General features: G+C 50.0%; 2 protein-coding genes across 2 annotated transcripts in view; both read left to right on the top strand.

Annotated features, from left to right (window-relative positions):
• Window positions 1-720: 720 nt before the first annotated feature.
• Window positions 721-27,525, top strand: part of LOC143696047 (uncharacterized) — a 343,050-nt gene continuing 316,245 nt past the window's right edge. Inside the window, exon 1 of the mRNA XM_077191253.1 lies at window positions 721-1,348. Coding sequence (XP_077047368.1) covers window positions 735-1,348 — 614 coding nt within the window. The 5' untranslated portion in view covers window positions 721-734. The remainder of the gene's footprint in view (window positions 1,349-27,525) is intronic.
• LOC143696027 (serine/threonine-protein kinase pim-3-like) lies at window positions 3,406-25,161 on the top strand. Its single transcript, XM_077191240.1, has 4 exons — window positions 3,406-3,423; window positions 5,254-5,623; window positions 5,849-5,899; window positions 25,100-25,161. The coding sequence occupies exons 1-4, from the start codon at window positions 3,406-3,408 to the stop codon at window positions 25,159-25,161; spliced, it is 501 nt and encodes a 166-aa protein (XP_077047355.1).

A 27,525-nucleotide genomic window follows, 5' to 3' on the forward strand; every position in this document is an offset into this window, starting at 1 on the left:
GATAAGACAGAGGAGGAGGAGGAGGAGGGGGGATGGAAGAGGAGGAGCGGGAGGAGAAAGAGCAGGGAAGGAGGCGGGGTTAGGGGGGAGGAGGACAGGGAGGTGGAGATAAGACAGAGGAGGAGCAGGAGGAAGAGGAAGAGGAGGGACAAAGGCGGATCAAGGCTGAGCTGCGGGAGCCACGCGGTCTCGATCCCTGCCTGAATTCGCAGCCCCCACCTGTGGGATCATCGCCCCCCCCCCCCCCATGGCACAGGTGAGCGGGAGGGGGAGCCCGGCCCGGATATCCCGGGGGGTCCCTGGGTTGGGTTTTTGGGGGGATGTTTGGAGAATGAAGAAGTCCAAGGCTGAGCGGAAAAGGCCCCTCGGGGAGACATCGGGGGGGTGGCGGTGGCGGCTGCCGGCAGAGGCAGCCTGGAGGAGCAGAGCCCTGTGTCCCCCAGGAGGCCAAAGTGGGGAGGCCAGAGAGGGGGGAGCGCCGCCATTGGCGGGAGCCTCAAGAGCCTGGAGAGGGGCAGGGGGGACTCCTTGGAGCCGCTGCAGCGCAGAGCAGAGAATGAGGGGAGAAGGGAGCCCGGGAGCCCAAAGAGCCCCGGCATCCTGAAATGGGGAGAGCCAAGAGGGGGCAGTGCGTCCCCAGAGACGGCCTGGGGGGATCTCGTTGCCCTTGCCTGTGGCACGGAGGCAAATCCCATCCTGTCCTTGTCCTTCCTCGCCCAGAGCAGGAGCTGAGCATGGAGAGCAGGGAGGACAAATGCCCGCGGCAGAACCTGGTGGCAGAGGCCGTTTTGAGCGGCTCCACGGCGCAGGAAGCCAACGGGGAGGAAAAGGCCCGGAGATGCCGCACGAGGAGGGGCTGCAAACGCAGATGGCGGGGATGTGAGGGGGAAAGAGCCAGCCTGGGCCGGGAAGGCGGCCGGAGATGGAGCCAGAGCTCAGAGCTGGTGCTCCATGAGCAGCTCCATGATGGGGAGAAGCCCCACACATGCGTGGAGTGTGGGAAGAGCTTCAGGTGGAACTGCCACCTGATCAGCCACCAGAGGATCCACACTGGGGAACGGCCCTACGAGTGTGGGGAGTGTGGGAAGAGCTTCAGAGAGAGCTCCAGCCTGATCAGGCACCAGAGGTCCCACACGGGGGAGAGGCCCTACGAGTGTGGGGAGTGTGGGAAGAGCTTCAGGAGGAGCTCCCACCTGATCAGCCACCAGAGGACCCACACTGGGGAGAGGCCCTATGAGTGTTCCAAGTGTGGGAAGAGGTTTCAGACCAGCTCTGATCTTCTCCTGCACTATCAGAGTCACACAGAGGAGAGGCCCTTCCAATGCCCCGACTGTGGGAAGGGATTCAAGCGCAACTCTGACCTCGTCAAGCACCGGCGCATCCACACAGGGGAGAGGCCCTACGAGTGTGATAAATGCAGGAAGAGGTTTCAGACCAGCTCCCATCTCCTCCAGCACTATCAGATTCACACAGAGGAGAGGCCATTCCAATGCCCCGACTGTGGGAAGGGATTCCAGCAGAACTCCACCCTCGTCACCCACCGGCGCATCCACACTGGGGAGAGGCCCTACGAGTGTCCCCAGTGTGGGAAGAGCTTCTCCTGCAGCTCTAACTTGACCCAACACCAACGGAGGCACCGGTAAGGGAAGCCCTGCGAGTGCCCTGAGTGCAGGAAGAGCTTCGTGCGCTGCTGCAGCTCCATCCCCCACTGGAGGAGGCACTTTGGGCACAGCCCTGGTCACTCACATTCCCTGTGATCCATGTTGGGAACACACCTGGCTGCTTCTCCTTTGGTTTGGCCTGAATTTTTTTCTCTTCTCCATGTGTTTCCACTCCAAAAGCCAAGAGGGATGAATCTGTCACCTCAAAACCACTCAAATCCCTCTGAAAATAACTGAATTTTAACCCAAAAAGGCTCAATCCTACCTCAAATTCCTTGTTCCCTCCTCAAAAAACCTCAATCCCATGCTAAACTCTCCATTCCACAGCCACCAGGGTGAGATGGGGTTAGAAGGGGACTGGGAGAAGTGGGATCCCAATTTGGAGCAATGGGATTGGGAATGTGTGGGGCTGTGTGTGTGGGTTGTATTTGATAGCAAATAAAACTTTCAGAGTTACTGATTTCTGTCCTGTTCATTTTCAGTCAGTTCTGTTTGCAGAGTGCCACCTTTTCATCTGATTCAATTCTTATAAAAGTCCCATTTTTTAAATCATCTAGCCTCTAACAATTAAAAAAACAATATCCAAATAAAACCACGCACCCCCAATAAACCTTTTAAAAATAATTTTAATTGTTTTGGAGTACTTAAGGATGTTATTAAAGTTTAATTGTTTGGTTGAAATGTCTGAGAAATTGTACTGGTGTTTGGTTTTGTGTTTAGTATGTAATATGAATTGTAATATGTGTTTTGTGTATGAATTGTAATATTGTCATATGTGTCATATGTGTATGAATTGTAATATTGTAATTTTGTGTTTAGTTTGTAATATGAATTGTTTTAGTAAGGTGTGTTAGATTGCTTGGTAGTTTCTTTAGATATTTTTATCTAAAGTACATTAGTCATAGAGTTAAAATTTTCAAAAGGTATTTCTTGATATATAATTTGTTTATTTATATACATTGGTAATATTATAGTAATAGTTGTTGCTTTGGTTTGAATCACTGTTGGAGTATTGTAAAGAAGAGTTGAGATTTTTATATTTTATTTTTATTATAATTTTTTAAAGTTCAATTATTATTTCTTTGTTTATAATTGTATTGCAATTTGTTGAGGGGATAGGAAGGAAGTTCAAGGGCAGGAACATTTTTTCCTGGCTGGGAACTGGAATTCCAGACCCTGGGAGTGTGTGCAGGACCCCACAGACTGGGATCAAAGATGGGCTGGGATCAAAGATGGGCTGGGATCAAATATGGGCTGGGATCACCTGGACTGGGATCACATGGATGGGGATCCTGTGGATCAGAACCCTCCAGACCAGGATAGCCTGAAGTGGGATCAAATATGGACTGGGACTGTATGGACTGGGATCCCAGGGACTGGGACCATATGGATCAGGACCACACAGACTGGGATCAAATATGGGCTGGGACTGTTTTTTAAAGTAACTTTGTTATAAGTTTTTATTTCTGTTGTTAATTAAGCTTGTGAAATAGCTGCTTCTGTCAAACTGCCTGCTTGGATGGGATAACATCCAATGCACCCAGGATGAGGACACCTGTACAGATCTGCCAACTATCAGCACTCCCCGTCTGAAGGCAGAGTGCACCAAGGCCCAAAACCTGGAGGTGATAAAGAGAAGGAGCCAAAACCACAGCCAAGAAACACACATGCTCTGAAAAGGCAGACCCAGGGAGGGGCCATGTAAAATCATTCCTGGAATATGTAAATAAATTTATGGGTATGCATGAGGCTCTATGAATATGCACCAGGCTGATGTAAGGGGAAAGGTATTTCAGGGCAATGCAGATTCCTTGGTTGTGGTTTTAGTCCATTTTTATCACCTCCAGTTTTTGGGCTTTGGTCTACTCTGACTCTGAGAAATTGAGGTTTTGGGATTTTTAGTATGTTGTGGATGGAAGCAAAATGGAGGGCACAGTGTTTTGTCCTGGGTTTCTTCTTCATGCTTCTTCCTTCTTCTTCATGGGTTTGGGTGGCTTTTTGTAATTGGGCAGAAATTCCACATTGCAGGCTCTTTGGGATCAGTTATTGGGTTAAAAGGGAAAATAATCTAGGTGTCAGTTCCTAATTGGATAGTTTAGTCTTAAAAGACCTTGGAACAAGAGATTGTTGGCCATTTTGTGCCTTCTACTGAAAAGCTGCTGAACTCCCAGTAATGAGGCTGTTTTACTGATAAGAAATAATAAACACTTGAGTCTGAACATGAATTACTGTCTCAAGTGCCTTCAATCCAGAGCCAGTGAAACCAACAACTGGTACCCCACAGCTTGAGGTAGTGCCAAGGCAGAACTTGTTCATGCTCTTTTCCCCTGGTGATTTTCTACTCTCGTCCAGACTCTGACAGCAAAGCCGTGCTGGTGACAAAAGATTGACCTTGGCATCCTGGGGCACTTTCTGGGTGGGTGTTTGAATCTGCTTTTCCAGGCCTCGGGCTGAGCAGGGTGAGGCCGAGGCCTGGGCCCCTCCAGGCGGCGCCGGGAGCGCCCGGGGCAGCGGCGAGGGGCGGCCCTGAGGGGCGGCACAGGGGGCATTTCCCCCGAGCGGGCGGGCGGGCGGGCGGCGGGGAAAGGCGCCCTGGGCACAAGGGCAGGCACAAGGGCCCCGGCTCTCTGCAGTGCGGGCGGCCCAGCACCGATCGCTGCTCCCGGAGCCGCTGCCAGGGCCGGGTCTCCTCCCCGCCGCTGACCCTGCACCTGCAGCGCTGCCTCCGCCTCTGCCGGGCTCCCCGGCACGGACGGCAAGGACGTGGACACGCTGCAGCAGGGGCCCAGCAGGGACACCCAGATGGTGCCGGGGCTGCAGCTCCTCTCCTGCAAGGAAAGGCTGACACAGCTCGGCTTCTTCAGCCTGGGAAAGAGACCCAGCCTTGATCCAGCTGTGGCCTTTCAGTACCTGAGGGCAACCCACAAGAAAGCTGGACAGGGACTTTGTACGAGGGCAGGCAGGGACAGGACAAGGGAGCATGGATCCAAATGGAGAGAGATTAGGTTTAGGTAAGGGATTCAGAAAAAAGACTCTCCTGGAACAGGTTGCCCAGAGAAGGTGGGCATGTCCCGTCCCTGACAGTGTTCAAGCCAGGCTGCATGGAGCTCTAGACAAGCCGGGCCAGTGCAAGGGGTCCCCAGCCACAGCAGGGGGGTTGCACCCATGGGATTTTCCAGATCCCTTCCAAGCCAAACCATGCCACGACTCCATGATTCTGGGATACTTCCCCTCCTCATCCTCTGACAGAAAAAGAAACTTGTCCCCAAGTTTTACACTGCAGACCATGTCTTTTGACAGCCTGCAACTGTGTCAACGGAGGATGAAAAGAGATGACATTACTGACACGATTTCCCTTTTCTACTTGAAAAGTAAATGCTCTGCTCCTGTCCACTCTGGCAAAATTGTCAGAGGAGGCAATTGTTCCCCATGAAAAGCTTGGTCTCATGCAAAGAGGAAAGAAGCCAGAAGCCAACAGTCTTCGTTATTGCTACGTTGTTTTCTTTGGTTACTTCTCTAATAGGAATGACTTTGGAGTGTGATTTGTTTGTTTCTCTCTTTCGTTCCTGACGGCATCGCGGTCCCCCCGCAGCGCAAGGGCGCCCTTGTGCCCCTGGAGCTGGCGCTGCTGTGGAAGGTGTCGCGGCCTGGCTTCCCCAGCGTCGTGCGGCTCCTGGACTGGTTCGAGGTGCCCGAGGGCTTCGCGCTGCTCATGGAGCGTCCGCAGCGCTGTCAGCACCTCTGGTACTTCCTGCACGAGCGGCGGTTCCTGACGGAGCCCGTGGGGCGGGGGCTGTTCCGCCAGGTGCTGGAGGCCATGGGGCACTGCAGCAGCCGCGGCGTCCTGCACCGCCACATCAAGGCCGAGAACGTCCTCGTCGACCTGGCCACGGGTGAGGCGAAGCTCATCGACTTCGGCTGCGGCACGATCCTCCAGGACACGTTCTACACCCGGATGTCAGGTGAGCCCAAAGCTGGGGCCCAGCCGGGCAGTGGAGTTCCCCCCTTGGCTGGCATAGGGGGAAGAGGGAGGGAAGGAAGGAGGGAAGGAAGGAGGGGGAATCCATCTTCAGCCAGCTGCAGCCAAGTTGCTTTTTGGCAGGGCAGAGGGTGGCTGTTGTGGAACAGGAGCTGGCTGGGAGGGAGGGAGCAGCATGGGCCTGATGAGCTGCGCCTGTGTCCCATAGGAACGCCGGAGTACAGCCCACCGGAGTGGATCCTCTTTGGCTGCTACCATGGCCAGCCAGCCACCATCTGGTCCCTGGGCATCCTGCTCTATGAGCTGCTCTGAGGGCACCTTCCTTTCCACACCAACGAGGACATCGTCCGGGGCCAGCTCTTCTTCCTGCCCCGGGTGTCTCAAGGTGGGGATGCGCCTTCAAGGCACGAGGGGAAGAACGGGGTTGGGAGGGGCGGCTGACACATAAGCGTCCTGCTCTTGCAGCTGGTGAGGAGGTGCATCTCCTGGGCTTAGCTGGAGGAGGTGGCACCTGTGCCTCTGTGCTGGTGTCCTCTGCAAGAGAGGATCGATAGGAAGCTTTTGGCTGCAGCTCTGAGCACTCCTGGTGTGGCCTGGGCGCTGTGGAATGTGGGAGAGCACGGACAGGAGCCTTGTCTCGCTGAGCTTTGTGGACAGTTGGCTGGCTGAGAAAGGTCACGTCGACATAATACCCCTGGTTAAGCAAGAAGGAGAGAAGTCTAGAAGTCAGCAGTCAGTGTCCATATAAGGCAAGGACATTATGCCCTTGATGCAACAACAGGACAGGGGAGAGGCTCTTTTGCCAAAAATATGAAGAATAGTTTCAACAGAATAACCACAAGAATGCAGAAGTAGGCGTAGTTGGCCGATAAGTAACTAACCAATAATGAGCACTCCTTTGCAATATGTATGAGCTTTATTAACACCAATATAAATATGTGTGACTCTCAGTAAAGTTCGAGACTTGCTGATCAGTCATATTGCATGCCACATTTCTCCCGCCGATCCAACACAAACCCAAACTCCAGCCCTGGGATACCCTATAAAAGCCCCATGGCCCTGCCTTTGCCCTGTCTCTCGGGGGTCAGAAATGGATTCTGGAGCTTTCTGAAACCCAGACCCGTCTCGTTTGTTCCTGGCACCGGCAGCTGCAGCCTCCCTGGACACCATGAACTCTGGAGAATGGGGGCAGCCAGTGGGGACAGGTCCTGGACTGCAAGATAAGTGTGTGCTCTGTTTGCCATCTGTCAGTTGTGGGGCAGTTATCTTCTGTTCATTGGGCAGTTTCTCTCTTCCACAACCAATCCTCCCTGTGGGGAGGTGTGTTCCATTAATGGGCCATTGATTATTAATTATTAATCTTCTGGTAATGTGCCACTGAGTGTCACTGCATGGCTGATTAAATGACATCATCCCATTGGGAGATGCTCCGCCCAGGGGGAGGAGCCAAGCATCCCTACCTGGACAGAATCTGAGATTTGGAACACTGTAGGCAGCCTTTTCCTCCTGGATTCCCAGAGGAGCAGCTGTCTTTCTTCTCCACGGGATTCCCAGAGGATCAGCCTTTTCCTCCTGGATTCCCAGAGGAAGGAAGATTCCCAGGCCCATCTACAGCAGCCCTGGACCTTCAGAGGAAAACTCCACCCTTCTCCAGGATCCCTGCTCCAACAGAGCCACACCTGGCACTGCAGGAGGGCTGCAGCCACCACTGAATGGGACTGCTGCCAGCACCCTGACCCACAGGGGGTCAGGCCCTGTTCTGACTCTGTCAGTGGGGTTTTTTTCATTTGTACTACTGCATTTATATTTTTAATTTTTCCTAAAAAAGAACTGTTATTCCTATTCCCATATTTTTGCCTGAAAGCTCCTTAATTTCAAAATTATAACAATTCAGAGGGAGGGGTTTACATTTTCCACTCCAGGGGAGGCTCCTGCCTTCCTTAGCAGACACCTGGCTTTTCAAACCAAGACAATAACAAAGTTACTTGAACACCACAGATAGAAAATCCATTTTAATCTCTGCAAAAAGCCAATATTATGTGTCCATAACAATAAACCTCTCGCTGAGTGATGGTAGATGTCAAAGTAACTTTGCTATAAAGATATAGTTTTTATTTCTGTTGTTAATTAAGCTCAGTGAAAAGGCTGCTTGTGTTAAACTGCCTGCTTGGATGGGATAACATCCAATGCACCCAGGATGAGGACACCTGTACAGATCTGCCAACTATCAGAACTCCCTGTCTGAAGTGAGCTACACTTTGGTAACATCTCATGTTTCATGCATCCAGTGGGTGACAAGATGATATAAAATACTAATAAAATAAACAAGAACGATTTTAAAATGCTAATAAAATAAACAAGAAAGGTCATTTTTGTTCCTCAAAATAACAACAACAACAACAACAACAACAACAACAACAAGTTCTGGTTTAATGAAAGGTGGAATCCATTGCTCTTCAGAGCAAAGATTCATAGCTGGAATAAAGAGTGTTCAGCCCAGCTGTTTCTACAATGAGGCCGTATTTCATCCCCCCTGAAAGTCCTTCATGTTTGCACAGAAAACTGTCCCTGCACAGCCCAATAAATTCCATCACTTCAGCTGGCCAAACAACCACTGTGGTCAAGTGGGGTCTGAGCAGCTTCCAGGATCCCAAGCAGCTTCAGAAGCTTCATTTTACACCTCCTCTTCTCCCAGTGAATACCCAGCACCACCATCACTGTGGACCCATAGCTATGGATCACTGGCCTGGCCAGCACAGGGCTAATGTTTGCATCAGCCAGGAGGAGCTGCTCTGCCTGGCTGTCTGTCTCAGCCTCAGCCCTGAGACCCCAAATGCCTCCATTCTGGCCCAATCCTTCCTGGTGCTGAGCATAAGAACTCGTGCAGACAAGAGCAGGGGGGGAATCTCCCCAGCCGTTTATCACCTCAGCAACAAGACCTTGGTACCAGGCTGTTATCTGTAGCAGAAAGCAGCAGCAGGAAGGAGACACCAGATCACCAGCCCCAGGCCATGGCCCTGGTGCTGTCCTTACCAGTGATCAGTGTCTGCAGCTCTCCAGGAGCTCAGGGAGCAGGGATGCTCCTCACCATCTCATCTTACCCATGCACCCAAAGCCACAGCCAGCTGTGTGCTCCTGCCCACCAGCACATGCCAAGGCACAGCGTGGGATTCTTGGGGAGGTGTCCTCTGCAGGGCCAGGAGTTGGACTTGGTGATCCTTGGGGGTCCTTTCCAGCCCAGGATATTTTGTGATTCTAAGGCTTTGGCCAGCCCAGGTTTCAGCCACCTCCCTGATCCAGGTGTGATTGACCCCAAACCAGATCTTGCCTCTGTCTACCCTCCAGTGCAAGGAACACGTTGCATCTACCCCAGCCCCCTGCTTGTGTCTGATGGATCATGCTGACCTTTTCAACATATTTCTTGGAGTATTATAAAACATTATCTGACAAAAAACAAAAAAAAAAAACAAAAAAAAAAAAAAAAAAGAAAAAGAAAAAGAAAAAACAAACCAAAAAAACCAACAAACCAGCCCAAAGGAAATCAATTTGGGTAATGATGGCCTTTTGTTCCAGCTTATCCTGCACCAAACTCCACAGATGGTAATTTTGAACATTTCCCAGACCTTCACAGCAGAGCTTGGAACTGTCTCTCTGATTTATTGGTTGTTTCATGACACATGCATTTCTCCTATATAATCCCAGTGTTTTGCTTAGAAGCCATATTATAACTGGGAATCAATCTTCTTCATTTGAACATCTAGGACAGCTTCACACATCATTTCACCATTAACTAGGATAGACTCAGCCTTGCAGATCTTTCAGGTTTTAAGCCTGGCTGTGTTGTTTCAGTTCTTTGCTGCTGCCTGTGTTTTGTGAAAAAAAAAAAAAAAAAAAAAAAAAATCCAAAAAAACCCCCAAAAAAACCCAAAAAAATAACCCAAAAAAAACCACCAAAAAACCAGACATTTGGACTTTCTGTTGTGGCTTGAAGAAGAACACAGGTTGTTTCATGCCTGTTGTGAGACATGTGTTACCCAGCTCATTAATTCACAACAGTTCTTGTTTTCTCTGCCTTTTTCATGCTGATGTGAGACATTTGTGAAGTCCAGGGTTGTACTGCAAGTAATTAATGCTGCAGTAAAATCTGATAAACTGAGATTCCAACAAAAAAGTGTGAAAAATGTAACCTCTAAAGTTCTGAAAGCTCACATATGACAAAACCCATAAATCAGCCCAGAGGCAGTCATTATGGTGAGTTACTAACTAGATTATGCAGCTGCATTTGTCATCATTTCCCATTACGTAGAGAATAAACCTGTCAGGCTGATTTATGGCAGAGGGCTCCACAAGATGGGAACTGGCACCTGTACTGTTCTGTGGAAACGATGAGAAATGCTGTGTCTGCTCAAGTGCTGAATGGAAAAGGAAGGAGGGGAGATAACTGTTCTTTGAAGGCACTGATTCAGGGACAAAGACTTCAGAGAGGAGTCATGCTTGCACCCATGGGATGGCAGGAAGAGTATCCACCAACCTGTCCCAACAGCAGCAGCAGCATCAGAATGCATTCTCCACAGGTGGAGGGAAGAGAGGAGAGAGGAGGTCTTTTGAGGGGACCAAAGTCAGCCATGGAGAAATCCTAGAAGCCTGGAATGGTTCAGGTCACAAGGAATCTGAAAAACCATCTTGTTCTAACCCCTGATGTGGGCCGTGACAAACTGAACAGCTGAATGCCTGGCTACTCAGGGGATGCTCAAGGTTTTGGATTCCATGCCTGTGCATCTACCGTGGAGCAGCTGGGTCTGCTGGGAGCAGATGGCATCCACCTGAGCTCAGAGCAGGCCAAAAGATGGGCAGATGTGGGACTGAGCAGGGCGAGGGACATCCCTGCACAGCAGCGCTCTGACAAGAGCAGCAGTGGCCTCCTCTCAGTGCCCTTCCCCGAGCAGCAGCCGCTGAACACCATGGTGGCTACACAGATGCTTTTGGCTCTGCAATCCCTTTGTGCTCAAAGGCCACGCTGGGCATTTCAGCTGGGCTGGAAGGTCTGGCTGGGCAGGGAACAGGCAAGAGGCACTGCTGGTGTGAGCTCCATGTGTTCACTGGGGACACAAGGAAGATTCTGTTCATCCAAAGGAAAACACAAGCAGCCAGTCCCTGCTAACACAGCAGTGCGACTCTGTCCAGAGCAGCTCAAACTCTCTGCCAGAACCATCCCCCTGCACCTTCTTGATCTGAAGGGGACTAGAAGTGGTTTCACTGCAGTTCTTCATTTCTGCTGTCTGATAATGGGAAGGTTTCAGAGAAGTCTTGGATGGACTGGATCAGGGAATAGTCAAGCAAGAAAAACTGAGCAACCATCACCCAACCCCACTGACAGAAGAACAAGTCCTATTAGGAAAAGCACCTCAGGTGTTTTCATAGTTGATAATATGTATCCTACTCAACATTATTGATTATAATCTTTTCCATTTGGAACCTTATCAGTGGGGACTTCTGCCTGCTTTGTGAAGGGAGTCCCTGGGACCCATTCCCTCCCAGAGGGGCTGCACTTGCTGCCTGCCGGGGCTTTCATTGCTGGGCCCACTGGGAGCCCCTGAGCTGGGCTGGGCACCAAGGGCGGGGCTGGCCCGGCTGTGATGCCTCTGGCCCCTGTGACACCAGGGGCAGCGTGTCACAATGGGGGCAGCTGGAAAAGGCCCCCGCAGGTAACGCTGGCCCAGCACAGCCTGGGCAAGCGGTGAGTGCGCACGTGGCGGGGCTGGGCCGGGCCAGGGCCGGGCCACGAGCGCTGCACCCGGGCCTGCATTGTCCCCCTGCACTGAGGGCCAGCCCCTGGGGCCGGCGCCTTGGCCGGGGCACGGGGCTGCTGCTGCTGGCCCACTGGCACAGGCCCTGCTGCCTGCCAGCTGCCCGGGGCCCTCTGCTTCTGCCCTCACATCCCTGCGCCTCCGGGCCTCACTTCAGCCCCCACAAGCTCCCTTGGCAGCCCCAGTGAAAGCCTTGTCTCTCTCCTCCTGCAGACCATGGCGCACAGAGCAGTCCTGGCTGGGCTTGTGCTGCTCATCTTCCTGTTCCCACTTTCCGTGGTGGACAGATTTCACGGGGATGGGCAGCCCCGTGCAGAGGAGATGAAAGCGGCCCCCCCAGAGCCAGCTGAGCCTGGCTGGGGACCCTGGCTCCTGGCTGCCTTGCGCTACCTGCACCAGCTCTGGCAAATTGCTCAGCCGCTGCTCCTGCTTTTGGGCTGGTGGCTCAGGCGCAGAAGGGCAGCCACGAGGCAGAGAGCAGTGGCCCAGAGAGCTGAGGAAAAGGCCAGAAGGAGGAAGGTGGAAAGCGAGCGGAGAAGGCGGCTCCTTAGGAAGAGATTCAAAGACATGGAGCAAATGTGCCGGGCCACGAAAGAAATAGAAAAGCAAATGGCCAGGCTGGTTGGAATGAATAGGGATACAAACAGGATGCTGAAGGTAGGCAGGGCAGGCTCTTGGAGGAGCACAGGCAGTGGCTGTGTGAAGAAAAGCTTCCTGCTGGAGATGCTCTCTGGGCCGGCCAAGGCGAGCCGCACATCTTTGTGAGCAGCCGGCGCACAGAGCTGCGCTTGCTGCCCAGCACAGCTCTGCGCCGGGGCACAGGCTCCGGGCTCCTGACACACCCTGCCCCTCTGCCCTCTCTCTCCTCACGGGATCTGTAGTAACTGCATCGATTTTAACCCTTTCCCATGCAGAGGCTTTGCATCTGCTCGGAGGAAAGCACCATCTGAAGGCATCGGGCCCAATGATTGGAGATTGATTCAGATTCTTCAATAGTTTTGAAATATTTAAAATGTTTTCTTTAAAAATAGTTGTCTTTAGCAACATTTTCAAAACTTTTTATTACTATAATGTAGATTACTACTCTTGTAAGATAACATAAATATTTTAATATTAAGTAGTAATAAATAATGGCACTTTTCCTTATATTACATAGAACTTATAATTCATCAAAATTACCAAGAATTATTACAGTTAACAAAAACTGAAGTATACTTTATTTCTATTTAAACCAGCAAATGTTGCTTAATCTTCATGATCCAATAATTACTTTGTGTCTTGTTTAATATTCATATATACAGTATATAGACTGTCGCTACAAATGCCTATAATCACAATTGGTTAATTTAAATTTCACTCTCTGCCCTCCTGTCTCGGGAGGGTGACTTCCCTCAGGCAGCTGCAGTCCCTGTCAAGATGCAATAAAGGCAATGCCTGAACAAACGCTGTGTCTGTGAGTGTCCATGCTGGACTCAGGTGTCAGCTGTGGGGAATTCCTGACACAGGGGCACCACAGCAGCCCTTGGCCATGCAGAGGCTCCTTTCCTCCCCTGCAGCAGCTGCTCCTTTGGTGCTGTGATCCAGCCTCTGCTCTGCGCGATGCCAAATGCAAGAAAACCAGGAGTGCCACCACTCAGACTGTCACTCGGGTCCCGGCAGAGCTCAGGAGCCACCATGGCTGTGTAGGTGTGGAACCTGCAGTGGGCCATGACAGCAGGGACAGCAGGGACAGCAGGGACAGCAGGGACAGCAGGGACAAGGGGGACACAGCACAGCAATCACAGCCCGGCTGCCCTGGGACAGGCCCGGCAGGCGGACAGGACACAGGGCAGGCAGGAGTCCCCATCCTCTCTGTGCCCTCCTGAGCACAGGCACATAAGGGACAGGGGCAATGGGGACACAGCCGGCCCCTCTCCTCTGGGAATATCCCACCTGCCCAGGGGCCCTGACAGAACGCAGGGGCTGAGGCTCTGCAAGGGGAACCCAAGGGTGAGCAGGAGGACCTCCAAGTTACATCTGCCCACATTCTGCATGCAAACTGCTGCGTGGAGGAGAAAACCAGAGGGGCCTTGCCACAGCAGATCCCATCTGAGGGAAGGTGTTCTCTATTCCTGCACACGGGTGCCCCATGCAACATGGAGCACATGAATGCACTTTGACACCAGATTCTCAGCCCTGCTCGAGCGCTCTGGCACAGCAGGAGCGGCCATTCCCTAATAACACACGGGTTTGCAACTCTTGTGCAAAGCAACACAAATTGTCTCTCTCCTCCTGCAGACCATGGTGTCCAAATCAGTCCCTGCCCTGCTGGTGCTGCTCCTCTTCCACTTCCCACGGCCCGTGGTGATCAGTTGGGATGAGGATGCAGAGCTGGGCAAAGAGGGCCTGGAGCAGGCTACCCCAGAGCCACCCGAGCCTGCCTGGGGACCCCTGCTCTGGGCAGCCGTGCAGCAGGGGCCCTACTGGGCTGCTGCTGAGCTGCTCTTCCTGCCTTTCTTCCTCTGCCTCAGGCGCAGAAGGGCAGCCATGAAGCAGAGAGCAGCGGCCCGGAGAGCTGAAGAAGAGGCCAGAAGGCGCAGGATGGAAATGGAGCAGAGAAGGCTTTGCTTCCAGAGGACATGCAAAGACTTGAAGGAGCTGTGGAGGACCATGAAGATGATCAAGAAGAAAATGGCCAGGCTGATTTGAATGAACAGCAAGGTGAGCGGGATGCTCTCTGGGCCAGCCAAGGCGAGCCGCACATCTTTGTGAGCAGCCAGCGCACAGAGCTGCGCTTGCTGCCCAGCACAGCCCTGCGCCGGGGCACAGGCTCCGGGCTCCTGACACACCCTGCCCCTCTGCCCTCTCTCTTACTTTATCCGTGTTAACTGTATCTATTTTAACCCTTTTCCATACAGAAGCTTTGCATTTGCTCGAGGATGGAGGCATTTGAAGGAGGATTGGGCTGGATGGATGGATGGGGCAGGCACAGGGCCTGCAAGGCCTCCCTGGCCTTCAGCAGCCTAAGGCAGGAAATGCCGAGTCATGATGGCTGGGCCTAAGATGCCCCTCTTCCGCCTTTGGGCCCCTGCTTATCTCTCTCTACGACTATAGGTCACTTTCGCCTCAACCCTTATTATTGAACAATTTCTAAAAACCCTGAATGCTATAAAAACCTTTACTTTTGCCCAGATTGGCAGAAGAGGCTGTCCCTGAAAACCTTCGCAGAAGGGCCCAATAAAGACATGTCTGTGGAACCTCACAGACTTCTCCTCTCTCTCCCCGCATCTGCCCAAGGCACTTAGCAAGCCAAAGAGCTGAAATCCCAAATGATTTGCTGATAATCACTAAAGAGCTGATATCCCCCATGAGCTGAGCTTGCTAAGGTAGCCTGCAGCTGGAAGCTGCCTGGGAGTCCAGGCAGGCTGTGCTGGACAGGACTGTGCTATCCGGAGCAGCCACAGCCGGACGGGGATACCCCGAAACGTGGCCGAGGCACGCATTAGGTGGATATTGATTTAACTTCATACTTAGTTTAGAAATAATTTAGATAGTTTATTTTTTTATCTATAAAGAATTTCATTGCATAGTATAAAAATTGTACATTTTAGTACATAAACATAGGAATTCTATAAGAGACAACTACTAATTCTCTTAGAATGATTCTACATTCTACTTACTACATAGTAATTATCATTAATTGTAACAATTACTGCGAATTATGGCAATGAACCAGAATTGATATGTGTTGAATCTTTGTCATACTAAGTAACTTTTCACACTCTACAATGTCCAAACACCATTGTCATTCTATTAGTTCATATATCTTTTAGAACGCTCCAGAAAAAAATTCTTAAGGTAAGGATGACTATTATTGTGATTTGTTCCTGAGGATGTTTAAAGTATATGATAGATTTTCGAAAGGACAATGCCCGCCCTCATTTCTTGTGGCATTCTGTTCCCTCTGGAGCTGCAGTCAGTGCAGAGTTCCAACAAAGGCAGTGCTTGAACAAACACTGTGTCTGTGAGTGTCCACAGTGGCCTCCAAGGCCATCCAGTTCTACCCCTGTGCCATGGGCTGGGACACCTCTGGCTGGGCCAGGCTGCTCCAAGGCCCATCCAGCCTGGACTGGAACACTTGCAGGGACGGGGCAGCCGCAGCTGCTCTGAGCACCCTGTGCCAGGGCCTCACAGCCCTCACAGCCAAGGCTTCCTTCCCCAGAGCCCAGCTCGGCCTGCCCTGTGGCAGGGGGAAGAAGCCATTGGCCCTGGCGCTGGCCCTGCGGGCCCTGGCCCACAGCCCCTCTGCAGGGCTCTGCTGGGCCTGGTGCAGGCACGGAAAGGCCGCAGGAAGGCGCCCCTGGAGAAGGCCTTGGAGAGCGCTGGGGCCAGGAGTGCCCCCGTGAGGGCAGCGAGCAGGGCCCGGCCTGTCCGTCCATGCGCGAGGGCACAGGGCGGGCGCTGAGGCCCTGCCAGCTGGAGCGCATGAATGTGCTCGGACCTGAGATTCCTGCCCCTTGCTCAGCTGTTCCGCTACAGCACGAGTGGCCAATTTGTGCCACTCTTGTACAAAACAGCTGAAATTCTCTGCCAGAACCAGCCGTGTGCTGCTTCTTGATGTAGAAGAGCCTGGAGGTGGCCTGGCTACTGTTCCATCTCAGTGATGTCCAACAATGGGAAGGTTTCACAGAGCTCTTGGATGGGCTGCATCTGGGAAGACTCAGGCAGGAAAACTGAGCCACCCTCACCTACTCCACAGAGAAAGAGAGAAAAACCAGCGCCATCACAGAAGCACCTCTGGTGCTCTCATAGTTGATATTATGTATCCGATTCAAGATTATCAGTTATATTCTTTTCTCTTCCACAACATGTCTGGCAACTTCTGCCTGCTTTGTGGAGGGAGCCCTGGGGCCCATCCCCTCCCAGAGGGGCTGCACTTGCTGCCTGCCGGGGCTTTCATTGCTGGGCCCACTGGGAGCCCCTGAGCTGGGCTGGGCACCAAGGGCAGGGCTGGCCCGGCTGTGATGCCTCTGGCCCCTGTGACACCAGGGGCAGCGTGTCACAATGGGGGCAGCTGGAAAAGGCCCCCGCAGGTAACGCTGGCCCAGCACAGCCTGGGCAAGCGGTGAGTGCGCACGTGGCGGGGCTGGGCCGGGCCAGGGCCGGGCCACAAGCGCCGCACCCGGGCCTGCATTGTCCCCCTGCACCCAGGGCCAGCCCCTGGGGCCGGCGCCTTGGCCGGGGCACGGGGCTGCTGCTGCTGGCCCGCTGGCACAGGCCCTGCTGCCTGCCAGCTGCCCGGGGCCCTCTGCTTCTGCCCTCACATCCCTGCGCCTCCGGGCCTCACTTCAGCCCCCACAAGCTCCCTTGGCAGCCCCAGTGAAAGCCTTGTCTCTCTCCTCCTGCAGACCATGGCGCACAGAGCAGTCCTGGCTGGGCTTGTGCTGCTCCTCTTCCTGTTCCCACTTTCCGTGGTGGACAGATTTCACGGGGATGGGCAGCCCCGTGCAGAGGAGATGAAAGCGGCCCCCCCAGAGCCAGCTGAGCCTGGCTGGGGACCCTGGCTCCTGGCTGCCTTGCGCTACCTGCACCAGCTCTGGCAAATTGCTCAGCCGCTGCTCCTGCCTTTGGGCTGGTGGCTCAGGCGCAGAAGGGCAGCCACGAGGCAGAGAGCAGCGGCCCAGAGAGCTGAGGAAAAGGCCAGAAGGAGGAAGGTGGAAAGCGAGCGGAGAAGGCGGCTCCTTAGGAAGAGATTCAAAGACATGGAGCAAATGCGCCGGGCCACGAAAGAAATAGAAAAGCAAATGGCCAGGCTGATTGGAATGAACAGGGATACAACCAGGATGCTGAAGGTAGGCAGGGCAGGCTTTTGGAGGAGCACAGGCAGTGGCTGTGTGAAGAAAAGCTTCCTGCTGGAGATGCTCTCTGGGCCGGCCAAGGCGAGCCGCACATCTTTGTGAGCAGCCGGCGCACAGAGCTGCGCTTGCTGCCCAGCACAGCCCTGCGCCGGGGCACAGGCTCCGGGCTCCTGACACACCCTGCCCCTCTGCCCTCTCTCTCCTCACGGGATCTGTAGTAACTGCATCGATTTTAACCCTTTCCCATACAGAGCCTTTGCATCTGCTCGGAGGAACGCACCATCTGAAGGCATCGGGCCCAATGATTGGAGATTGATTCAAATTCTTCAATAGTTTTGAAATATTTAAAATATCTTATCTAAAAATAGTTGTCTTTAGAAACATTTTCCAAAATTTTTATTACTATAATGTAGATTAATACTCTTGTAAGAGATCGTAAATATTTTAATAATAAGTAGGAATTAAATAATGGCACTTTTCCTTATATTACATAGAACTTATAATTCACCAAAGTTACCAAGAATTATTGCAGTTAACCATAACTGAAGTATACTTTATTTCTATCTAAACCAGCAAATGTTGCTTGATCTTCATGATCCAATAATTATTTTGTGTCTTGTTTAATATTAATATATACAGTACATAGACTGTTGCTACGAATGCCTATAATCACAATTGGTTAATTTAAATTTCACTCTCTGCCCTCCTGTCTCGGGAGGGTGACTTCCCTCAGGCAGCTGCAGTCCCTGTCAAGATGCAATAAAGGCAATGCCTGAACAAACGCTGTGTCTGTGAGTGTCCATGCTGGACTCAGGTGTCAGCTGTGGGGAATTCCTGACACAGGGGCACCACAGCAGCCCTTGGCCATGCAGAGGCTCCTTTCCTCCCCTGCAGCAGCTGCTCCTTTGGTGCTGTGATCCAGCCTCTGCTCTGCGCGATGCCAAATGCAAGAAAACCAGGAGTGCCACCACTCAGACTGTCACTCGGGTCCCGGCAGAGCTCAGGAGCCACCATGGCTGTGTAGGTGTGGAACCTGCAGTGGGCCATGACAGCAGGGACAGCAGGGACAGCAGGGACAGCAGGGACAGCAGGGACAGCAGGGACAGGGGGACACAGCACAGCAATCACAGCCCGGCTGCCCTGGGACAGGCCCGGCAGGCGGACAGGACACGGGGCAGGCAGGAGTCCCCATCCTCTCTGTGCCCTCCTGAGCACAGGCACATAAGGGACAGGGGCAATGGGGACACAGCCGGCCCCTCTCCTCTGGGAATATCCCACCTGCCCAGGGGCCCTGACAGAACGCAGGGGCTGAGGCTCTGCAAGGGGAACCCAAGGGTGAGCAGGAGGACCTCCAAGTTACATCTGCCCACATTCTGCCTGCAAACTGCTGCGTGGAGGAGAAAACCAGAGGGGCCTTGCCACAGCAGATCCCATCTGAGGGAAGGTGTTCTCTATTCCTGCACACGGGTGCCCCATGCAACATGGAGCACATGAATGCACTTTGACACCAGATTCTCACCCCTGCTCGAGCGCTCTGGCACAGCAGGAGCGGCCATTCCCTAATAACACACGGGTTTGCAACTCTTGTGCAAAGCAGCACAAATTGTCTCGCTCCTCCTGCAGACCATGGTGTCCAAATCAGTCCCTGTGCTGCTGGTGCTGCTCCTCTTCCACTTCCCACGGCCCGTGGTGATCAGTTGGGATGAGGATGCAGAGCTGGGCAAAGAGGGCCTGGAGCAGGCTACCCCAGAGGCACCCGAGCCTGCCTGGGGACCCCTGCTCTGGGCAGCCGTGCAGCAGGGGCCCTACTGGGCTGCTGCTGAGCTGCTCTTCCTGCCTTTCTTCCTCTGCCTCAGGCCCAGAAGGGCGGCCATGAAGCAGAGAGCAGCGGCCCGGAGAGCTGAAGAAGAGGCCAGAAGGCGCAGGATGGAAATGGGGCAGAGAAGGCTTCGCTTCCAGAGGACATGCAAAGACTTGAAGGACATGTGGAGGACCATGAAGATGATCACACCTAGTCCTGAACCTGTCTCGTCTAGTACACCCTTCCCTCTTTATTCTCCTCTCCCATCGTCACCTGATCCCTCTTCCTCGGAAGATGAGCAAAACCTAACTGTGGTTAGAAAGGAGAGAGAGAGAATCAACGATGGGGTAGCCCACAGAACCAGGAGTCGGTCTAACCTTGCCCCAGTTATGGATAGAAAAGACATAGGCAGACAAAAACGGATTGTAATTGCCCCCTTGCGACAAAGTGTAGGAGTGGAAGGGCCAGTATTTATAAAAGTGCCTTTCTCTCCTGCAGATTTAGTTATTTGGAAACAATCAGCCAGAATTCATAGAGAAAATCCTGATAAAATGGCATGAGTAGTAAAAATGGTTATAAAAACCTCAAAATCCTGACTGGGATGACATACAATTATATATATATATATATATATATATATATATATATATATATATATATATATAAAAAATAACATATTATATTAATATATCTAATATATATTTATATATAGTATATTAATATATCTAATATATTAATATTAGATACTTTGATGGATTCTACTGAGAAAGAGATGGTACTTAAGGCAGCCAAAGAAAGGGTAAGAGAGAACATCAGAAACAGACTCGTAACAGGGAATTTAGATGAGAATTTCCCAACTGAGGATCCAAATTGGGACCCTAATTTATTTTGCGATGTGGGGAGACCTATAAGAAGTTCAGCAGGAAAAGACAATGTCCAGACTTGAACAACCAGTTTCACCAGGGCAATCAGTGCCAGCAGGTTACCAAGGGGATGGTTTTGGGGGAGTATACCAGCTGACTAGACATAGAGCCAGTAGAACAAGTTAAGGAACCTGTTATAAATATACAATTAGGACATAAAGAGGTCAAATTTCTAATAGATACAGGAGCTACTCACTCGGTATTGAATGATCTGCAAGGACAAATTGGGGACAAGGAAACAACAATAGTCGGCGCTACAGGGAAAGAGGAAAAACGGCCATTCTTGCAACCCCTAGATTTGTGTTTTGGGAACAAAGTTATAACACACGAATTCCTATACGTACCTGAGTGTCCAATTCCGCTTTTAGGGAGAGATTTGCTAGCGAAACTTGATGCGGTAATAACCTTTGAAAATGGGGAGCTTATAATGAAAATATCTGAATCAAAGACGGGACAGATTTTAATGATCAAAGAAAAACCTGTTCCCTCTATCCCTAGGGAGGTAGGAGATGCAGTGATTCCCTCTGTATGGGAGACAGATATACCAGGGAAATCTAAATTGGCACAACCAGTGCATGTAGAGTTAAAAGAAGGGGCGAGGCCTCTACAAGTCAAACACTATTCCATAAAACCAGAAGCATGGCAAGGAATAAGTAAAGATTATTGAGAAATTCTTGAAATACCAAATTTTAGAAGAATGTGAATCAGAATTTACTACACCAATATTTCCAGTAAGGAAGCCAAATGGTGAATATAGATTAGTGCAGGATTTGAGAGCAATCAATAAAATAACAAAGGACATTTCTCCAGTGGTAACAAATCCTTACACATTGCTAACATCTGTAAAAGAGATATATAGGTGGTTTACTGAAATTGATTTAAAAGATGCCTTTTTCTGCATCCCCCTTGACAAAGAAAGTAGGAAACTGTTTGCCTGTGAGTGGGAAAACCCAGGGAATGGGAGAAAGACCCAACTCACCTGCACACGATATAAGAACTTGCCGACCCTATTTGGAAACCAACTGGCAAAGGAGCTGGAGATTTGCACCGAGAGTGGGCAAGTACCAAGAGACCAATACCTGTTGGTGCAGTATGTTGATGATATACTAATAGCTACAGAAGAAAAGCAACCTGTATAAAGGTAACCATTGAGATTTTAAATTTACTGGGAATGGGAGGTTATAAAGTATCCAGAGGAAAGGCACAAATTGCCCAACAGACTGTGATCTACCTGGGATGTGAAATTTCACAAGGGCAATGAAAACTAGGCACTAACCGTATCCAAGCTATTTGTGCTATTCCAGAGCCCCAGAATCTACATGAGCTGCGAGTCTTCCTCGGGATGGCAGGATGGTGTTGCCTGTGGATCATGGACTATGGACTGATTGCGAAACCCCTGTGTGAAGCTCAGAAGATGCAGCCATTCACCTGGGGCAAGCCACAGAAAGAAGCCTTCCTAAAATTAAAGGAAGCACTGACAACTGCTCCAGCATTAGCATTACCTGATCTGTCTAAAGATTTTCAGCTGTTTGTCCATGAAAGGCTGCGCCTAGCACTAGGAGTCCTGACCCAAGGTCTGGGAAGCTGGAAAAGGCCGCTGGGCTACTTTTCCAAACAACTTGACAGCATAAGTGCCGGGTGGCCTCCATGTCTGCGGGCAGTCGCAGCCACTGTGATGCTGATACAAGAAGCCAGGAAGCTCACGATGGGAAGGCACATAGATGTCAATGTACCACACATGGTAACCACTGTCTTAGAGCAGAAGGGGGCCATTGGCTATCCCCAAGCAGGACGATGAAATTCCAGGTAGTCCTGACTGAGCAGGATGATGTCACATTAAAAACAACTAACCTTTTGAATCCAGCTTTGTTCCTAGGTACCACAACTGAAGAAGGCCCATTAGAGCATGACTGTGTGGAGGTAATAGAGTACACCTACTCAGCAAGAGAAGACCTGAAAGACGTCCCACTAGAGCAGCCAGAGTGGGAGCTGTTTACAGATGGGAGCAGCTTCGTAGAAAACGGAACCAGATACGCTGGGTATGCGGTAACAACAGTCAGTACAGCAGTGGAGGCAAAGGCATTACCACCAAATACATCTGCCCAGAAGGCAGAACTGGTTGCTTTAACCAGGGCACTAGAATTAAGTGAAGGGGAAAGGATAAATATCTGGACTGACTCAAAATATGCTTTTGGAGTGGTGCACGTACACGGAGCACTGTGGAAAGAAAGGGGACTATTGTCCTTCTCAGGGTATGCACATTAAACATCAGGAAGCAGTCCTGCAATTGATAAAGGCGGTACAAAAACCTGAACAAGTGGCAATCATACACTGCAAAGCACAGCAATCAGGAAACTCCAAAATCTGTGAGGGAAATCGAAAGGCAGACTGGGCAGCCCAACAGGTTGCTCGAGAGGTGCAAACAACAATGGCATTGATACCTTTATAGCTTAATATATCCCAATTCAATTTGCCTCCAGAACCAAAATATTCAGTAGAAGATGAGAAACTGGCACGTTTGCTAAATGCACAAAAGAATTCAGAAGGATGGTATGTGACTGCACAGGACAGATAGTGGTACCCCCTTGGTAATGAGAGAAGTTCTACAAATTAAACATAATGAATGTCACAGGGGAGCAGAGGCATTGGTACAATTGCTAAAGCAGAGTTTAATTTCGGTACGGATGTTAACAATGGCAAAATCAGTGTTGTCAAAATGTGATATCTGCTTGAAAAACAACCCAGTGGCTAGATGACAAGCACAGCTAGGAAGAATTCGGATAGGAATAGAGCCAGAACACTATTGGCAGGTAGATTTTGTAGAACTGCCAAGAACTCGAGGATACAAATACCTGTTAGTGGGGGTTGACACATTCTCTGGGTGGCCAGAAGCCCTTCCCTGTCGCACCAACCAAGCAAAGGAAACAGTAAAGTGGTTACTACAGGAGATTATTCCCAGGTTCGGGGTGCCCCTAGGGTATCATCAGATAGGGGGCCCCATTTCATAACTACAGTAGTAAGAGAGGTAAGTAGATTGCTGGGGATAACTTGGGACCTCCACACACCGTGGAGACCCCAGTCGAGTGGACAGGTAGAGAGGATGAATCAGACACTAGAGAGGCAAATCAGTAAAATATGCCAAGAAGCCAAATTGCAGTGGCCCCAGGCTTTGCCAATAGCACTGTTGAGGATTGGGATAAAGCCTAGGAGTGGGATGTCAGTCAGCCCTTATGAGATATTGCATGGGAAACCATATGAATCTCCTGAGCCTAACCCTAATGTGCACGTCACAGGAAAGCAGGAAGTGTATAATTATGTTCTGTCTCTCGGGAAAACTTTAGCTCGGCTCCGGAGCATCCTCGTGTGGAATAGACCGCTGACTCTCGAGAGCCCAGTTCATAACATACATCCAGGAGACGAGGTGTACATCAAGAACTGGAACGAAGAGTCGCAGATTTTCATTTTTTTGGAATGCAAAATGATCAACTTACCACTCTTCATTCTAGAATGAAGAGAGAGGTACAAACAGAAACACAGGTGATAAAGGTTTCTAATGCAGTTTGGGCTGAGAATGTAATGATTGGATTAGTGAAAGACTTTGCCAAATGCAGAACACCTGTAGAATAACTGCCTGTCTGCCAATACCAAAGGCAGCAGGAGACTCAGTAAATTGGGGAATCATAACATCAAAACTACCTGAAATACAAAACAACAAAACAATTGCATGCAAACAGGTACCTGAGTCGAGGCAAGTAATCAAGGAAACTTGGGAGAAAATAGGAACATGGATGAGACCCATGGGCCAGAAAGACTGTATTCTAAGTGATGGCACACTAGGAACCCCTATGGGAGAATCAGGAGGCATCACACAATGGCAATGCTATTTGCCACACTATAAAAAGATTACAGAAAATGTTACAGAAACCACTCTGGTATGGAAGTGTGAGGCCAAGGATCAGGAAGATCAGACAGAGCCTTGGGACAGTGCATGGTCTGTGAGTATCCTTCAAAGATTCCAATGTATGGCAAACACCCCTTGGTGCATTAAGTGGGAAGGCCCCGAGAATGAAACAGATCCAGCAGTAACAAACACTGCCACCAGTAGCAGAACGAGGGCAGACAAAGTAAGTTGGTGGGCATGTAATAAAACTTATGACTGCACTTCTGATGATGCAGAGATAAAGCAGATGCCACCCCTGGCAATAGCCCTACAAACTGGCTGTGCTTGCAGAGGGATCAAACATAAACAAGGCAGAGGGAATTATAAAGCAGTTGTAGGATGTACCAGGAGTACAGTCCGAGGTCCAGGACAATTTGTATGGGCAGCAAGCGATGGCACCTGGACAACACATCTGCCTGTAGATGGGAAAGTAAAGGAAATTACTTTAGGCCTCCCAACCTCATGTCCAATTTGGAAAAAGTCCCCATTTAACGGAAAACATGAATTTGTGCAGATAAGAGCAAGACGAGAAGTTCTAGACAATGAAAATCCAGATGACACTTGGCAAGAACCCTCTGGTGGAGTGAAATTTGGGTGGGCCCTAGAGTCTTTGCTTGGTCCTGTAGAAAACTATAAGAGTAGGGAGATGCTGTACAAACTTACAGGTCAGGTAGATAGACTGGCAAGAGTCACCCGGGAAGGATTTAAAGAATTAAACATACAATTACAAGCCAGCACAAAAATGACTTTACAAAATCCATTAGCCTTAGATTTGTTACTCCTGAAAGAGCATGGAGTATGTGGATTTTTAAAGGGACAAGTTGGTCATTGCTGCGTTCACATCCCAAATGTAACTGCAGATGTAGAATATGACATCAATCAGTTGAAACAAATAGAGCATGAAGTACAAGAAGAGCAAAAGGATTTGACTACGACCTGGCTAGGCAAAATCTTTAAAGGGTTAGGGTGGAATGTGAGTTCATGGATTAAATCTATCATTGAGAGTGTGATAATCTTACTAATTGTATTCTTAGCAATTTGGTTAGTTCACAGCATCTTAAAAGGAGAGATACAGAAGAAAACATCCTGGAACCAGAAGATAATAAAGGCACTGACACGAGATCCACGCCCACCATCTTCTGGTTCTCCAGTGCGTGACAGCATCCACGACAACGTTTACATCAACCATGGACTTGAAGAACGTCAAGAATAAATTGAGAAATAAAGGACTGTATCAAGTGAAAACATTTACACCTATAGTGAAGTGAAAATGCTTTCAAAGGGGGGAGAATGATAGTGGGGCCCTGGAAAAATGTCAAAAATAGACTCTGAAAATGTTAGGCTTTGTGCTTGCCAGATCATGTGAAATTGCACCTGCGTAAGCAGTACATGATAAATGATATAATTGTTAGATGTGATGATTGTTTAGTAATTAAGTATAATTATTGTTTAACCATAAGAAGAATCGTGAGAAACTATGTTAGAAGTTTGAGGGGGGCCACAAGGAGCCCATGCTTGGCTGAAATCTATGTATACAATAGAACAATTGAAGTTTAATCATTAACATGAAAGTTATGTAACGATAGAATATAAAAACATGTTCATCCCAAACCCATGTCGGAGTCAGATTTGGGTTGGTACCCCTGACACCCAGAGCTCTTCAATAAAAGCACCTGCATATAATCATTCTGGTGATTATGTGTTTCTGAACGCTAATATACCCAGTAAACTGTTAAACCCTTCCCAGTTGCTGTGCATGAGGCTCTATGAATATGCACCAGGCTGATGTAAGGGGAAAGGTATTTCAGGGGATCCCTGAAGGTAACAGGGTGCTCCTGGCTGAGTGCCAAGATGCACCCGGCTGTAACAACCTTTGCTCCATGGTCCTGCTCTCCCATTAAACTTTATTAAACTTTTTAGATTTTCACAGGAGAGTGAACGCATTTTTCACATTTTTGAATGGTTGAAGTTTTTTCATTTTTCACAGGAGGCAGTTTTGAAGAGCTGCAAGTGGCCAATCTGCCTGCAACAAGCACCATTCCACGGGCTCTTGTCACCTTTCCCGACACGTCTGCTGCAGCTCATGGAGGGTAAAGCCCTGGAGGCTCCTTATGGGCGGTTATGGACGATTGCAGGCAGCGCCTCCATGCCCTGGATCAGCGGTGCCCCCTCCTGGGAACCCCCACGTGTTCCAGTTTCTGTGAAGCTGCCTGTGAAAAACACGTTCACTCTCCTGTGAAAATGTAAACAGTTCATAAAGGACTTTAATAAAAGTTTAATGGGGGACCAGGACCATGGAGCAAAGGTTATTACGGCCGGGTACATCTTGGCGCTCAGCCAGGAGCACCCTGTTACCTTCGGGGATCCCCTGAAATACCTTTCCCCTTACATCAGCCTGGGGCATATTCACAGACCCTCATGCACAGCAAACTTTTCCCCCAAACTAGTTTACGTTCCAAGAACTCGATGACTGAAGTACTTCAGATGAAAAATATCTAAAGAAACTAACAAGCAATCTAACAGATCTTAGTTAAACAATGCATATTACAAATATACTAAACACAAAACCAAACACCACTGCAATTTCTCAGACATTTCAACCAAACAATTAAACTTTAATAACATCCTTAAGTACTCTTGAAAAATTAAAATTATTTTTAAAAAATTAATTGTGTGCGGGTGGTTTTATTTTGATATTGGTTTTTGGATTGTTTGGGTTAGATGATTTAAAACATGGGACTTTTATAAGAATTGAATCAGCTGAGAAGGTGGCACTCTGCAAACAGAACTGACTGAAAATGAACGGGACAGAATCAGTAACTCGGAAAGTTTTATTTGCTATCAAATACATCCTACACAATCCCCATCCCATTGCTCCAAATTGAGATCCCACTTCTCCCAATCTCCTTCCAACCCCATCTCAACTTGACAGCTGTGGAATGGAGTGAGTTTGGCATGGGATTGAGTTTTTTGAGGAAGGAACAAGCAATCTGACGTGGAATTGAGCCCTTTGGGGTTAAAATTCAATTATTTTCAGTGGAATTTGAGTGGTTTTGAGGTGACTGTTCCATCCCTCCGGACTTTTGGAGGACAGAGAGATGGAGAAGAGAAAAAAATTAAGGCCAAACCAAAGGAGAAGCAGCCAGGTGTGTTCCCAACATGGATCACAGGGAATGTGAGTGACCAGGGCTGTGCCCAAAGTGCCTCCTCCAGTGGGGGATGGAGCTGCAGCAGCGCACGAAGCTCTTCCCGCACTCGGGGCACTCGCAGGGCTTCCCTTACCGGTGCCTCCGTTGGTGTTTGGTCAAGTTAGAGCTCTGTGAGAAGCTCTTCCCACACTGGGGACACTCGTAGGGCCTCTCCCCTGTGTGGATGCGCTGGCGAATGATGAGGTTGGAGTTGTACTTGAATCCCTTCCGCAGTCAGGGCAGCGGAAGGGCCTCTCCTCTGTGTGAATCCGATAGTGCAGGAGGAGATTGGAGCTGGTCAGAAACCTCTTCCTGCATTTATCACACTCGTAGGGCCTCTCCCCTGTGTGGATGCGCCGGTGCCTGACGAGGTTGCAGTTGTGCTTGAA

This window comes from Agelaius phoeniceus, chromosome 28, assembly GCF_051311805.1.
Source record: "Agelaius phoeniceus isolate bAgePho1 chromosome 28, bAgePho1.hap1, whole genome shotgun sequence".
NCBI classification, from domain to species: domain Eukaryota; kingdom Metazoa; phylum Chordata; class Aves; order Passeriformes; family Icteridae; genus Agelaius; species Agelaius phoeniceus.